The sequence below is a fragment of the Phoxinus phoxinus genome (genome assembly GCF_949152265.1).
Source record: "Phoxinus phoxinus genome assembly, chromosome: 13".
NCBI classification, from domain to species: domain Eukaryota; kingdom Metazoa; phylum Chordata; class Actinopteri; order Cypriniformes; family Leuciscidae; genus Phoxinus; species Phoxinus phoxinus.
This window is the reverse complement of record NC_136888.1, coordinates 25,235,343-25,251,211: the sequence shown is the minus strand read 5'-3', so window position 1 is coordinate 25,251,211 and position 15,869 is coordinate 25,235,343. Positions and strand designations below refer to the sequence as shown.

The 15,869-nt window shown below is 36.5% G+C and overlaps 1 protein-coding gene across 1 annotated transcript; it reads right to left on the bottom strand.

Moving 5' to 3' along the window:
* Positions 1-832: 832 nt before the first annotated feature.
* On the bottom strand, positions 833-15,503 carry itpka (inositol-trisphosphate 3-kinase A). Its single transcript, XM_079632599.1, has 7 exons — positions 14,184-15,503; positions 8,614-8,713; positions 7,677-7,890; positions 5,405-5,609; positions 2,641-2,739; positions 2,197-2,268; positions 833-1,969 (listed from the first exon to the last, which is right to left on the bottom strand). The coding sequence occupies exons 1-7, from the start codon at positions 14,622-14,624 to the stop codon at positions 1,766-1,768; spliced, it is 1,335 nt and encodes a 444-aa protein (XP_079488725.1). The 5' UTR covers positions 14,625-15,503; the 3' UTR covers positions 833-1,765.
* Between the last annotated feature and the right edge of the window lie 366 nt (positions 15,504-15,869).

Below are 15,869 nucleotides of genomic sequence, written 5' to 3'. Positions count from 1 at the left end.
GTGCTTTTTATCTCCAAATGTCCTTATACTAGATGTTAAGCTACCCTGTGTTAACTGTGACTTTGTATACATGCAGACAAATGACAACAAACACAATCACAAACCACATAACACCTCAGTGTGCATAATGTGATGCATGAGAAGTTTGATTTTTGAGATTATTCTTAGGTCTTAATCCTAATTATTCTCAAATGTTTTATTAGATATTGTAGTTTGTAGGTGAATAATGTTTTAATGTGAAAAGATTTATTTGTGTGTAATTGTTTTTTTTTGTCATTTTAGTCAGGGACTGCTGATAGGATCCTTATGCAAAGAGATGAGACTAAAGTGTATTAGCACAATCTTACATTTACTTTTGTCTTATTTAACATTTAAAAGTTTCATAATTTGACTGCAATTTAAGGATCTTAAAGTTCTTATTCTTTAGTAGGATTATAACTGGATAGAAGGGTAGAAAATGTTATACATTAGACAGGAAAAAGAGTGCTGTATTCTTGAATTAATATTAATTTCACACTAAACTAACCCTTATATTATGTAGCTGTAATATTTAATCTCAGTTTTATTGGTGTTTATATTATTATTATTTTTGTTGGATTATGTTGAGTTTATCACTGCCAATCTTCTGCATTTGTCTTTGCATTTCTAACTAGCCAGATTAGAAATGTACCATTATATGAAGTGAATTTTAACTTACATGTACTACCTGTATTATTATTATTATTTTTTAAATATGGACGTTGCTGCATAATAGCAAACTTTAAATAAATTGTTTTTGTCTATAATCCTGATATGAAGAACCATACTTAAATGAAATTGAGAAATACCGAATGATTTTTGAGCAGATGTTTTATTTGTCATAAACATACTGCACAGGGAACACTGTAATGAAACTCACCTGCCCCCTAAACAAAATAGTGTCACAACGTTAAGTTTGATAATGAAACACTTTCAGTGGTGTGCAGGTATAGAAAATCACAACCCAGGCTCTTATACATAAAACCAATACTATATATCCATGCAATCATCCAAATAATCTATTACACCACCCTTGATTGATCACTGAAGTCAAAGCGATTAATATCATCATATTGTACCATAAATGCACTAGTGTTGTGCATTATTTACATTGTATCACTGTATGCGTTCCACGTATCTGTAAACTATTGCGTTCCACTAATCTGTTCTACTGTACATGTTAGCTTGATGGTACTTTAAGAAAACAGTCAGTTGTGCAACGTCAATTGTTTGACTAGTGTTTGTTGGGCCTAGACATGGAACAATGTTGCTAACAGCTAACCTTATATGATGTGTGAAGAAATGATTGATTTTGATAGATTCCAGCATGCAAACTACCAGCCGAAAAAATTTACTGAATTTGTCCTGTATGATCAAGGTTTATGCTTAAGTGTTTGAAATTAGTTTTGTAGACAAATATACATTGTTCATGTGAATAATTATTATTATTATTTTTTATTTTATTTTATTTTTTACAAACTACATTTGTAATTACAATTTTATTTGTTTTGAGCTTCTTTTTTTGGACATTGGCGAAGAGTAATTGTGTGATGCGCAATGACAACAAACAAATTTGGGTTTTTGAAACCATGATCATGGCGAAACGCTTATTACAGCTTAATACTGTAAAGTAATAGATTTGCTCACTGGTAGTCTCCCCATAATGCACTGCAGAAGGTTTATAAGTGTCTATCAGCTTGCCGTAGCTGTCACTCGGACAGTAAGTGAAAAGTTCACAGTAAGAAGGTCACTCCCCGGCTAATAAGGAAAGGGTTTGCTGGAGGTTGTCAAGGCCCCATAAGTATCCGTCTTCTCGGTTGCCTTCCTCCCAGGGTCTGTAGTGATCCAGCTTCTCTCCTTCTGGGAGAGGGGTGGTTTTACCAAAATCAATGAGCCAGACCTCAGCTCTCTCTTTGTGATCATGAATGAAGAGAAGCGAACTGCCAATGACCTGAAAGACATCCAACATTGACTGTTTACGTGTGCACCAATAATTCGATTTTTTCTTTTACAATAATCAAAGTAAGGATTTGATCATAGTAAGTGTTTACATGACACAAGCAAATCTCTTCACTCCCGGTTACAAGCAATTTTCATTATTCTGATTATTCGCTACAAGTGTGAACATTGATCATATGATAAAACTCAACATTACAGAACAAATTTTTTTTTTTTTACCTCATGTTTCTTGAAGAACTCGGAGGCTTTCAGTGCCTGTTTAATATCTTCAAGCCTTGTAATATAGGAGTTCTATTAGGAGGAGAAGAAGAAGAAGAGCACATCAATAATCAATAATTCAACTGGAATTATCCTAGAAGTGATTTTTGTTTCAGTTTTCACTGGAGAGAGGCTCCCATTACACAAGGACACCTTGTAAGTGAAGTTAATTTGTTTTCCGTTGAGACATATCTTCCTGTGCTTGTCTATTATAAACTATTATTTAAACATAATTGTTTTAAACCTTCCAGCTATATCTGCTAGTTCTAACTCAGTTGTAGTTCTAGTGTAAAACACTTAATACATTTAAATGTCATTATCACTAACTTCCCTTGTTCCACGGAAATGTAGGTGTGTGTGCATTATGTCAGAACAGGTTGATCTAGTTCTCAAGAACTCACGCACAATTATGTTTTTTTTGCCCTCGACGAAATCCTTAAAGACCTGAATGACGTCTTCCTTTGATTGGGTCTTCTTAAAGTCTGTGTTGCAGGTTTCTCCTCTCTGAAATAAGAAAACAATGTATTGAATTGAATGTAAAAACAAAAAAGTCAGATGAAGCATTTTTACAAATCTGCAGATTGAGGACAATATCTGAAATCTGATGGATTTCAGTGAGGCCGGGCAGGGACATTTTCCGTGCAGGTTTGAAAGAGCCCGCATGTTCCAAGTTACCAGATGGAAGGATTTATTTTTCTCTGATCCAATTCATTCCTCATGCTTTGTTACTAAGCAGATCCTTGTTTACTGTGGGGATTGCGGATGAGACATCCCCTTAGTACTGAAGTATCCATCATGCCAAAGCCATGTTATGTTATGTCTCCAATGTCAGAATCACCTCATATCATGACCACCAAACCAGAGTCTTATGTCAAGACCATCATGTTAGACTCAAGTCATGTCATGAATGCCAATTGACCGTTCGCAAAGACCCGCCCCCCTTAGTTACTGTCGCTATGCCCGACAAGCTACTCAGCTCTCACGCCACACCATGTTCTCACGCAGTGAAAAACACATCGCGGAGCAGAGAGCAGACCGACAACATGCCGACAGACAGGACAGACCAGGTTATTTTTCGGTTACTTTTGATATTAGACATATTAAACAAATTTGGTAATTTTAAAAAAGAAATGTAAACAATAAATACCGTTTTGTGGCTCTTTAATGTGTTGTGACAGATCGGTGTAGAGCATCAGTTAAAGCTGCTCGTGAACCGATCATCTCTTCCTTCTAGTTCATTTATAGCATCAAATAAACATGAATGAACGTAAGAAGGAATGTTGTTTTAACGCGAAAAGGCGTCAGTACACTCTGTTTTTTAAGTTTAAATACTCCCATGTTAATCTACTAACTCCTGACTGCTTTGTCGGACAAAATGGCAGATGGCGAAATATGATTGGTCAGATCACCTGTCAATCAAGCTCCCTGCAAAGGGTCAATTCAGAGCCTTTTCATGAAATGGCCACCACGGCAGAGTCAAGTCACGTCATGGTTCCCAAGCCAGAGGAGCTTGGTCCAACGTTGAATTCATCAACCATGATGACCCTGGTAGTTCCAAGTCCGGGTGTCCCAGAGATCATGCCACTGTCAACACTACTTCTAGTGATAGCCACTGCATGCTATTCTGTGTGTGGGCCACATACACCTCTTCAGAAGGGGCGGCTATAGATCCTGTCGAGGTGGCAGCGTCCACTATAACACCTACAGAGAATGCAGCAGCTGTCATAGACCATACTGAACCTTCTGAGAACCATGACACAGTCAAGGGGACCAGACCATCCATAAAAGGTGTATTGATCGAGTCACAACCACTGACCAAGTCCATGAACTTTTCTTGCCCCAAGTTACAACCACAGAGACCATTCATGCCATAAGTCCAGTGATAAGTCGCACGGGTATATTTGTGGCAATAGCCAACAATACAGGATCTATAGTAGGCTATGGGTCAAAATTATAGATTTTTCTTTTATGCCAAAAATCATTAGGATTTTAAGTAAAGATCATGTTCCAGGAAGATATTTTGTAAATTTCCTACCGTAAATATATAAAATATTTATTTTTGTGAGTGAATACAGCACAATCGCGAACATAAATGGACAACTTTAAAGGCGATTTTCTCAATGTTTGATTTTGCACCCTCAGATTCCAGATGTTCAGATAGTTGTATCTCGGCCAAATATTGTTATATCCTAACAAACAATACATCAATGGAAAGCTTATTTATTCAGCGTTTAGATGATGTATAAATTGACCCATGTGACTGATTTTGTGGTCCAGGGTCACATATTTGCTTTAATCAAGTCAATGGAGGCTATTGATGAACTGTACATGACTCATGTCACATGCAATGAGGTCGTCCATGCCAACTGTGTCACATCCAAGGAGTCAGTACATGCCGGCCATGTTATAGTCATGATAATAGTCATGTTATAGTTCTGATCCACCATGGCCTCCTGTTTCTACTCCACAATCCAGGCCTGCCCATGCTCTACAGTCATGGTATGTCATTGTTGCAGGACTTAAGCCATAAATCAAGCCATGAATTATGCCTTGTAACAGACCATGGTCCTGGCCCGCCTTCCCTCCTCCTTGTACGCCTCCGCTCCACAATCCTCTGGGACTTAAAAAACAAAAAATTCTTGTGGTGTTTGGTTTGGGTGTCTAGACACCCATAAATGCGGGGATATGTAAGGCTGGTGTTTGGTTGGGCTCTTGTTTGAATGTTTTTTGAATGTCATTATGTTTTCCATGTCATATGATTTTCCTATGTACCCCATGTGATCATGCCATGTGCTTTTGTTTTCTATAGTGTCAAGTTCCCATATGTCCATTGTTCCATTGCATTCAGGTGCTTCTTCAGGTGTTATGCTGTAACCTGCTGTCCTGAGTTTCACATCCATGCCACACCATACCAAGTTAAGTTCATGTTTAAGTTATGTTCATTTTTTTTAAGTCATCGTTTTATTTTTGTACACTTTTGGAATAAACTGCAATTGGGTTCAGAACTCCGACTTCAGTGGATCCGTTAAAAATATATATTTTTTTCTTTTTTCAAATGAATTAATTTAATATAACAATCTAGCCTTAGCACAAGTTTCAATGTCCTGGTTTCCTACTGAACTTAAATTCTGAACTCAAATTTGCTGTGATTTTTAGGCACTGTGGCTACCTTGATACCCTCAATGCGGAAGCCCAGGGTGTTAGTAGAGCTGAGACTTTCTCTCCACTGCATGTAGCGTGGTTTGGTTACTGCCTGCTGCTTCTTCTCCTCCGCTGTTGGAGCCTCACTGTCCACCTCCATCATCTTATTATACAGGTCCTCACGCAGCTTTGGCTTCACCCTTGCCCGCACCAGCTCCTCCTCTAGATATGTCCTGAAAGAAAGAAAGTTAGAATTGGATATTTAACTACCTGAAAATGTACTGGAAATGCTGGAACCTGATGGAAATGTCTATTAATCAAGGCTGAAATGTTGATTCAATCATGTGCACGTGCATTTTTTATTTCTTTTATTTTGTACATGTGCATTTTGTTTTTATTGCAAGCTTGAACTTTACTTGACTTCCTGTGTGAGAAGAGGAAGTCACCAAGGGACTCCTTGCACAAAATGTCTCTCGGTGTGTAAAAAGAATGCGTGAAAATGCATGTGAGAAGGAAGCCCTCAGGGACGCCCTGTCTGCCTTGCTAAGCACGCATGTAAGTTTTGTCTGCATGTGCACAGGAAGTGGTTATTATTGTGCGCGGTGAGAGGGCCTCTCTCTTTATGAGCCCCACCCATTGCCCTGACAGGATGCAGGCCAACAACCAGAACAGGTGTTTCAGCAGGCAGAGTAAACTCATCACGCACAATATGTTAGCATCACTATGAAAAGGAGATAATTAAACATTAGCAAAATAAGTAATACTTGCTGTGTTATATTTGTAATATTGTGTGTTATATTGTAACATTATAGCAATATAATGAATAGTATATATTTAAATATTTGCACTACTCTTTCTATTTCAAATGAATGCTGTTCTTTTGAACTTTTTGTTTATATTTTTAAAAATCACGATTCCCACAATTTTTTTTATAAAAAATTAACTAATTAATTGCAAAAAAAATTGTGATTAATTGCATTTCCCACAAGTTTGTAATCATCAATATTTAAACGTGGAATCACTTAATTAAATTAAACAACAAAGGAAAAAAGGAACAGACAATAGCCCTATATTCAAATAATATAAAACATCAATATATCAATATATTATCCTTCATTCAGTTCTATGCAACATACTCAGATTTACAAAAAGTTCTACAAAGCTATTATTTCCAGAGCAAATGATCAGAGCAGGTAATTTTACCATTGTTGCTCAGCAGCGCTATTTCAAACAGAAGTCTACTACACAAATTTCACGTAATTTGAGCGGACTTTGCTTTTCCAGTGCGTGATTGGTACAGCGCAAACACACAGCGGAACATTGAGCAGAGAGCGCAGCGCGCCGACACACATGGAATGGAGAGCACGGCGCACACACGGAGCGGAAAAGACCCGCTCGTGAAATTACTAAAATGCGCGAGAATGAAAACTGATCGCCGAACACGGAGGGGCGGGGCGGCATATTTTCAGCTTATAATTTCGGCCTCTTTTCTCTTTCGACCAAAAACCGAAAATGCCGTTTTTGGCCGATAATTTTCGGCAACCGAAAATTCGGTGCATCCAGCTTCTATGGTATTTTTATTTAGCTTTGCTGATTGTACACAGCATCTTTCTTTTGTCAAAGGCGCCATCTGGCAACTTTTTAAATGCAAACATTCCTCCTAAAACTCCATCATTGTCCTTCTCCATCATGACAGGGTGACTTGGTTCGGCACACTCACAATAGCAGCCGCAACAGGAAATCATTAAAATGAGGCAAAAAAAAGTGCTGCGTCAAATTAATCGCAAAGATTAACACGTTCATTTCCCCAGCACTAATATATATATATATATACTGTATATATATAATATAATGGTGCTCACATGAACAGCGTCAGAGACTAACACGGAAGAGAAGAAATTGTTGAATAAAGTCGTTATTTTTGTTTTGTTTTTGCGCACAAACAGTATTATCCTCGCTTCATAACATTAAGGTTGAACCACTGTAGTCACATGGACTATTTTAACGATGTCTTTACTACCTTTCCGGGCCTTGAAAGTGATTGCGTTGCAGTCTATGTGGGAGTCAGAAAGCTCTCAGATTTAATAAAAAATCTCTGAATTTATGTTCCAAAGATGAACGAAGCTCTTACGGATTTGGAATGACAGGAGGGTGAGTAATTAATGACAGAATTTTCATATTTGGATGAACTAACTAACTTTTTTTTGTACAATTTTACAATAATAATCTGAGTATGTGTAAAACGTGTCCTTGTAAAAAAAAAACGAAGAAAAAAAGCATCTGTTATCCAATCACTGTACCTCACTCCCATCTTGCAGTCCATGACGTTCGGCAAATCAAAGTTGGCCAACAGGTCTTTCATTTTGAGAAAGAGCTCTCCGTCTCTCTCAACCATTCCATAATAGCTGGGCACGAAGGAATGTAAAGTATCCTCTCTCAGCCTCTCGAAACACAGCTTCTCATTCTCTGAGAACTTCTTGAGTATGGAGCCCTCATCCCCTGCTTTAAAGCTGCCTGGGCAGAAACACAAACACAAAGGAGTCACTGGAGCACAAATAATCAACACTGAGCCGCTCACCCAGTCAACCAGATCTTAGTCAGAATATGTGCCTTTATCATCTGTGAATCATCACATTCATAGTGTTCAAATTTTTTAGATATCGCATGTGTTTGTTACATATTTGGTATCTGCAGCTTAAGATGTATAAGATCATACGTAAAATGTGTATTCTTTGACATGTGAGTCAAGCGTCATCATCACACTGCTCATAACCACTTCCCTAAACATGGTATCAAATGACTGTACTTCCCCAAGCATTTAAAAGCCCTGTGTACAAAAACACAGCCAGAACCATGCGCTAAAATCAGTGGTGTTTTCACAAAGACAATCTGTCTGCAAATACATTTGAATAAGAGAACTACTGATTGTACAGAAATAAACAAGAAATAAGTTAAAAGCTACAAAAAGCAAAACTACTCAAAATATGCTTTTTACACATGAAGTAAGATAATTACAATAATAGACTAAAAAGCATATTCAAATGTGACTCGGTTTTGATAACATGTTAGTAAAAAGTAAATATTGAAATTACTGTTAGTAAATTGATAGTCCCAAGCATAGGTACAATGCTGTTCCATATGCATTTAACCCGGAAACTGTGCAAACTGTGTAGATATGGAACTGAAACATGAATTTACATCAGACTGAATGTAATGTGCAGCATTTTTTGGGCATACCTTTATGGCCTGCTAACTGAACCCAGGACAGGCGTCTTCGTTGTGTGGCCACCAAAGGGCAATGGACAATAGTCTTCAGCTTCCACCAGGCATTGCTTTGCTGCAACACATTAACACATAATCATCCATGACTGTGATAGTGCATTAAATATTTCAAACTCTCTGCTGAATTTATATAAAGCTCAACCCTTGACCACCCAACGATAAGTCCGAGATTGGATTCCAAAAAAGAAGAGAGGCCAGTGACTGAAACCAACTGACAGTGTTTTTTTAAACACTGCACAATGTTCCTTAAAGTGTGTAAGACTGACTCACACACACATGGTCTCATTTGGAGCTGTGAAGCTCAGTAATCCAGCACTGCAGCCCGTAACATAGACGTTTGTTTTGCTGCCCATTTTAAATAAGCATCCCGGAAACCATTTCTGTTCATTTGAGGATTAACATTAAATGAAGCAAAGGTAGCTAAGCTAAGAGATAGTGCAATGCAAATGTCAACGTGAAATGCGTTCACACTTCACAATGGATTTTACTTCTATAATGTGACATACTTCTGAGTGAACCAGGATATAGTGAGGAAAAATGTAGGATGGTAGATGGTTTATCCATTTATCCATTAATGTTGCTAGACTTATAGTGAATTATCCATTGCATGTTATTCCAACAGAGCAAATTGGGGTCAATTTTGATTTCATGTTGATTTTAAAGTCTTAGTGTTTGGTGGAGGTATGAAAATGGTGGAAATTAATTTTTTTTTCTTCACTGGAAGATTGATTTATGTCATTTTGATAATAAAATTATGAAATAAAAAAATATTTAGAAAACCCAGGGTCAATTTTAATTTCATAACACGTTACTATTTCTAATATATATATATATATATATATATATATATATATATATATATATATATATATATATATATATATACACATATAATATATAAAGATTCATCAGCATTAATTATCCGGTACTGTACCTTCCTGAGATGATCACCAATCACTGTCATATTCTCAGTATTTGTGTGTTCCTTTGTAAATATTTTTTTAAATGAATAATGTGGGTTACAGGTGCACTTTGTGTGTTGGTCCGTATCTAACATTTCTATGGCAGTAATGGCCTTAAATAATTTATTTTATTTTTATTTTATTTGGTCACAAATTATACACAGACATTTTCCCCCCAAACTGTAAAAAAAAAAAAAAATCCCTTAGGAGATTATTTACTGCATATGTTGAAATAGTAAGGGTGTAACTGAAGTGCAGTGTTTGTTCTTCCACTTGACATGGAAAGAAACACGTTTCTTACTTTCTACCTCTGCCGTGGAAGCAGATGCAGATGATTCAAGTTTGCCAACATGTTAAATTGTCCCTCAGGCACAAGAGCTGCTCTGAAAACCTTCTTTACAATGCAGCATGCAGCAATGATTGAGCCTTTAAATTGGACGTAGTACATAAAACTGCTTTTGAGGGAGGGTTGGAGAAGATCCAGAGAGTACATCATATTTAAAGTCAGGCAGACTGCGTACGTACGGCCCTGTATAAATACAGAGAAAAGCCATAAACCAAAGGCTATGACCTGCACTTTGTGGAACTGTGCATAGCATACACACATTTCTAACACGCCATAACTAAATATTGAACTGGACAGTCATGCAGACAATCCAAACATTATGGTGCCAACTCTCAAACAACTAGGCTACCAATCATGATTTATTATAAAAGTGTGACATGTTTCTACAAAAACATAAAAAGCTTTACCTTTAGTAAACATATCACATACTGTATAACAAAAAACAGTCAACACTATTTTCCTTTTACAAGCAACTAAAAATTTGATATTAAAAAGGCATTTATGACTTGAAATTATATACAAATCAAAGTGAAAATGTTACACTAAAAGCTGAGTGTATCTTTAGTATCTTTTAGACAAATAGAATGTTCACAACTGTTCTTCCACTGTTAGTGAAAATGTGCTTCAAAACTACAGAAGTTACATATTTACTGCAGAAAAGATCTCATTTCCCCTGTGAGTATTCAAGAGTTTATAAAACTGACCTGAAGTTGGTCTATATCAAACTGCGGATGGAAACTTGTTTGTGACACTGTGGCTTCTGCCTAAATGTCAAGCGGCAATGAGTTTGTTTTGATATAGGCTGATAAAAATGAAGCGTTTGCCACTTTGTGACGCTGCATGTGCTTTCCTTCTCAGAATATCAGAGTCTGGAACAGGTCTGTGCAAACATTTAAATCAAAAGCTCTGAATGGCTTTTTACAGTGTCATTGAGGTTGAGCATCATTCAGTCAGCTCATTCAGTGCAAGATGTGTAACTTTCTGAAAAGGAAAGAGTAGATACTATATGCAGACATGATGTCCAGATTTACAGAGGCAAAGTGTTTAACGTACATGACAGCGAAGGCCTTCTATGGCATTGAATGAGTCTGAGGAGCACAATACATAACACATCCATTCAAAATAATCCCAGACATGCAGAAGTGAGACACAAAATGTTAGGAGATGATCGCTTAGATTTATTTATCTAAGTTAAATGTATTATTTGTACATTTTTATTTGCGATTCTCTCATATTTTAGTAGATGCTTCTATCTGTTCAAAGTCCTTTTTATTAGGATGTTCCATAATCTTTGGTTGCTATCACTGATAAAAATTATTTTGTGGTGAAGTAAATACTACAGAAAAAAACAATGTAATTTCTACATGAAAAAGTTAGTTCAGGCAAGAATAAAAAAAAACTAAGTAGCCTACATTCTATATTAGTACTCAGTTCAAGCATGTAGAAATCAAAGTGTAAATATCAACGTTATACGTTCAAGTACAATTACTCAACTTTTCTGATACTGGTGTTCCCATCATGCACTGGGCCTTGAATAATTAACTATTGATTTTTCACTGTTTTCCAGCTGTACTTACACTGTTTTATCATTGCTTTTGTTGTTAGGATTAGTAACTTGCCATTTTGTGACATTTGGAGGTAATTTTCTACTCAAATTTACACATTCAAACACAAAAACGATCAATGTTACATCAAATGTTACCGTCATTGTGTATTGTCTACCAAGTATTGAGGTCTCTGCGTTCACATAATATGTAATTTTTGATATATGGTGTCTCACACAATATCTATTGTATTAACTACTTGGATGTTTCTAAGTAAAGTATATAGGCTACTTTAAATGTGTGGTTTCATTAAATGTCATATTGTTTGAGTGAAATGTATTGCAAAGGAAACTTCAACTAAATAGATATTACTCGACCTTTTACTACCGTACTAGTTACTACTTTCACTTAACTAAGTTAAGTAGAGTTTACTTAATTCCATGTGAAATTTACTTTAAAAATACCGGTATGCGCGCAAAAACTTGCCAAAGAAAATCAAGTACACTTTACTTAAAGGGATAGTTCACTTTAAAATGAAAATTCTGTCATCATTTACTCACCCTCAAGTTGTTTCAAACCTGTATTAATTTATTTTTTCTGCTGAACACAAAGAAAGATATTTTGAAGAATGTCAGAAACCAAACAGTAGTCTGTACCCATTGACTTCCATAGTATTTTTTTTCCCTACTATGGAAGTCAATGGGTACAGACTACTGTTTGGTTTCTGACATTCTTCAAAATATCTTTCTTTGTGTTCAGCAGAAGAAATAAATTAATACAGGTTTGAAACAACTTGAGGGTGAGTAAATGATGACAGACTTTTAATTTTAAAGTGAACTATCCCTTTAATATGGGGCTAATTGATGTACTTTTTTCATCATCCAGTTAGATGCTTCACATTGGTGGTGGTTGAGGAGATTCCCCCTTCCATGTAAAGCGCTGCAAGTGCCGAGAAAAGCACTATATAAATGTAACGAGTTATTATCATTTTCAAATTAGTATTTAGAAATCATCTACATCTGCTTGTTCCATACTAACAGGAGTATTTTCTAAACAATTTGCAAAGGTCATCACTTCGAATTCACCCACTGTTACAGAAATTAACAACATGTGAGTAGGCATATGAAAAAAAAAGGGCCTTGGCACATAGCGGTTAAGCCTGTTGAGCTTGTTATTGTAACGCTCGAAGTGCTGCCAGGTTATTAAAGCTGCACGCCTGTGATATTTGCTCAACTCAATCTACATTGAAGGCGCTCAATGCAAACAAAAAATAAACAATTCCAATTAAAACGCTGAACAGCCTACTTTGTAAACAATGAGGGAGAAACATATCAAACTGCTATGGATGGATGATGGATTTTCCTGTTATATTTTTAGTTACCCACTACTACAAATATTTCATCAGAAAGAACATGCAAGAGCAACCTGATACAGATCTACATAGCCACTAATGTCATGTGTTGTGTCACATATACAGTACTTTTGAATTGACAACATGGTGAACAGACATGATTTCACAATTAGAAGCAAGTACAGACAAACACACACCCACACAAACATACCATAATGATGAACCAGCATGAGCTCTACAGCTAAAGATCGAACACACAGCTGGCATTGTGTTAATGGTGGAAATAATGCAGATTGCAATCAAAAGTATTGTAATGCCTCAGTTATGGGGTCAAATGAAGATAACAGGTATCGAAAGTCTCATTGGCAACCCAAGAACAGATAAAAAAGGATTTCATAACATAACAACACAACAGTTCCTCATTACTAACTCATGTTCTCATGACATGATTTGAATAGTCTTCTTTTATTTAGTTTAAGACGAGATAAAGAGTCCAAAATTTGATTTACCCCAAGTCTTTCTAAAAGTATATATTTACATATATCATGAATCACAATAAAAACTTAAGGTTATTTCTATCTTATATATCTTATATTGAGGACTATTTGTCACAAAAGTGTCTCTCAGTTTTTGAGTCAAACGGCCACTCACACAAATCTGTGTTGCCCTAGAAGTGGTTTTGTATGTGGGTTTCAAACTCCAATTTCAATTAGCTCCAAGTCCTAGTTTTAGTTTAAAAAAATTGTTTTACATTAAAATAACAAAAAACACACACACACACACACTCAGAATTACAATACCGTAATAGTTTGCCAAGACAATGCTTATATTTGTGTTGTTTTGTTGCATTAATTATCTTGTGTTTTTGATTTGTCAGGTTCAAGTGTGAAAAGTTGCCCCTTGTAGTCTGATAACATGATAACATAAGGCTGTCTGTCAGAAAAGATCAGCATCTGTCTAAAGATGTTTTCCCCCTGGGCAATAATAGTGGAAATGTAGCTTACTGCAGCAAAAACTCCAGCCAGAAAAATACATTATTTTGCTAAATATTCACAAGCGTAAAATGTGTGACAAGACAACTATAAAATACTGTCAAATAACCTTGCCACACTCTACACTCCTGAAGAACATGCAGTGATCAGTTCTTTAAAAAAAAAATTATCTTAAAAAAAACTTTTTTCCACTACAAAGAACCTTTTGTGCAATGGAAAGTTTCCATGTGTGTTAAAGGTTATTTATGGAACCTATAGGCTAGATGCCAATAAAGACACGTTATTTTTGTTAGTGCCTCCGCACGTAAATCGCTAGGCTACATAACCTACCTCTCCTGAGTCTACCGAGTCCCCCAAATGTTCCAGAGTCACGATGCCTTTGCTTTTGGTCTCGTTGTCGCTGAGGATGTCATCCTCCGATTCGTCGAACGCCGTTGAGGAGCCGTTGGAAGAGATTGAGGAGTTGGAGAGTTTGCGGCGCAGCCGTCCGTTCACCTCCTCCTCCAGATCCTCCTCGGTGATCTCCCGTGAGTCCCCATCAGACGTGATGGTCACCTGCGGCACCAGGCACCCTCTCCCCGGCTTACCGTCGCAGAGAAAGCCTGCTTGCCCACTGTACTGTTCCGCCATCTGTGTTTGATCATCACAAATCTCTGTGGATGAAAAGTTTCGTGTGCGTCCTCCTCCTCCTCCTCTCCCTGATCCGTCGCAAACAGGAGACGAACGGGAGAACACCGCCTCTCTCAGCGACCTCCGCCTCTGTTTGGGCATCGAGGTGACAGGAGGGTTCAGACTAACCCCCCTCTGCCCGAGGGGCCACACGCTGCTTGTGAGTGGGGGCCCCCAAAATTAAATCCTGCGTATCGCCGCGGAAAATATTCAGTCGATTTTAGTCCAGATAAGCTACTTTATTTCCAGTAAGTTATGTAACAAACGATCTCCATCCGGAAAACTTTGTTTGGCTTTGTGTGAGTCTGTGGACGTGCATTCACAGCCACGGAGACCCTGTTAACAGCGCTCGAGCTCTGTGAACACACTTCTATCTTCCGCATTTGAAACGTTTCGGCGTCCTTCCTGACTTTTAATTTGTTCGGCTTTTGCTTGATAGCTCATTTCCTCATTCATTGTAGTATTCCATACGGCTGTTTATTGTAATATCAGTCAGATATCTAACAATATTATAAAGCATTGTTTATCCCAATAGCCTACAAATGATTTTGATTAGTATTTCTCAGATTTATGTTAAAATATAGGCTAGGCTAATGAAAGATGTAAGGTGTGCAAATGTCAAAACATAGGCTAAATACTTTAAAGTCTTTAAAGTTTAGCCTATAGGCATATAATATTACTATAATAGCATATTACTATAATATAAATATATTACTATATATTTTATCCTGTTGGCTAATTCATACATAAAAAAGGTTTGTCTTTGTCAAAACTTTACAGGTTTAACAACTTTAGCATATTGATGACTGTATACTTTAAAAATGCCTAAATGTATGTCAATGTATTAGGCTAATGCAAACCTATTGACTGTTGTTACCACATAATGACCACAAATGATGGTGTCATAACACAAAACCCATATGACACTAAAATAATGAAATAAACATGAACTAAATAACATAACACATTCCAATGTACATAACTGATAACAGAAAACAAAAAATTAAATAAACATAATTTTTCAAATAAAATCCAGACAAATGTGATGATCCACAAAATTCTGGAAATGGCCCTTTCATCTTAAATTCTAATGCATTCATGTAATTCATACTTTTTACTTCTGAAAACACAATAATAATCAAACATTTTATCCTATATAATAAGTAGGCTATGCTATTGATTTGTTAAAATATAATATAAATTTTCTCCGCAAATTAGAAGGTAATTCATGCTTTTCACTTCTATAAAACATTTAAAAAATAAAATCACATTCAGGCGTCTGGTTTAAAAAGATATGATGTTTGGTCGTTTTTTACTCTAGGTAACTTACTGTTAATCAATGAACAG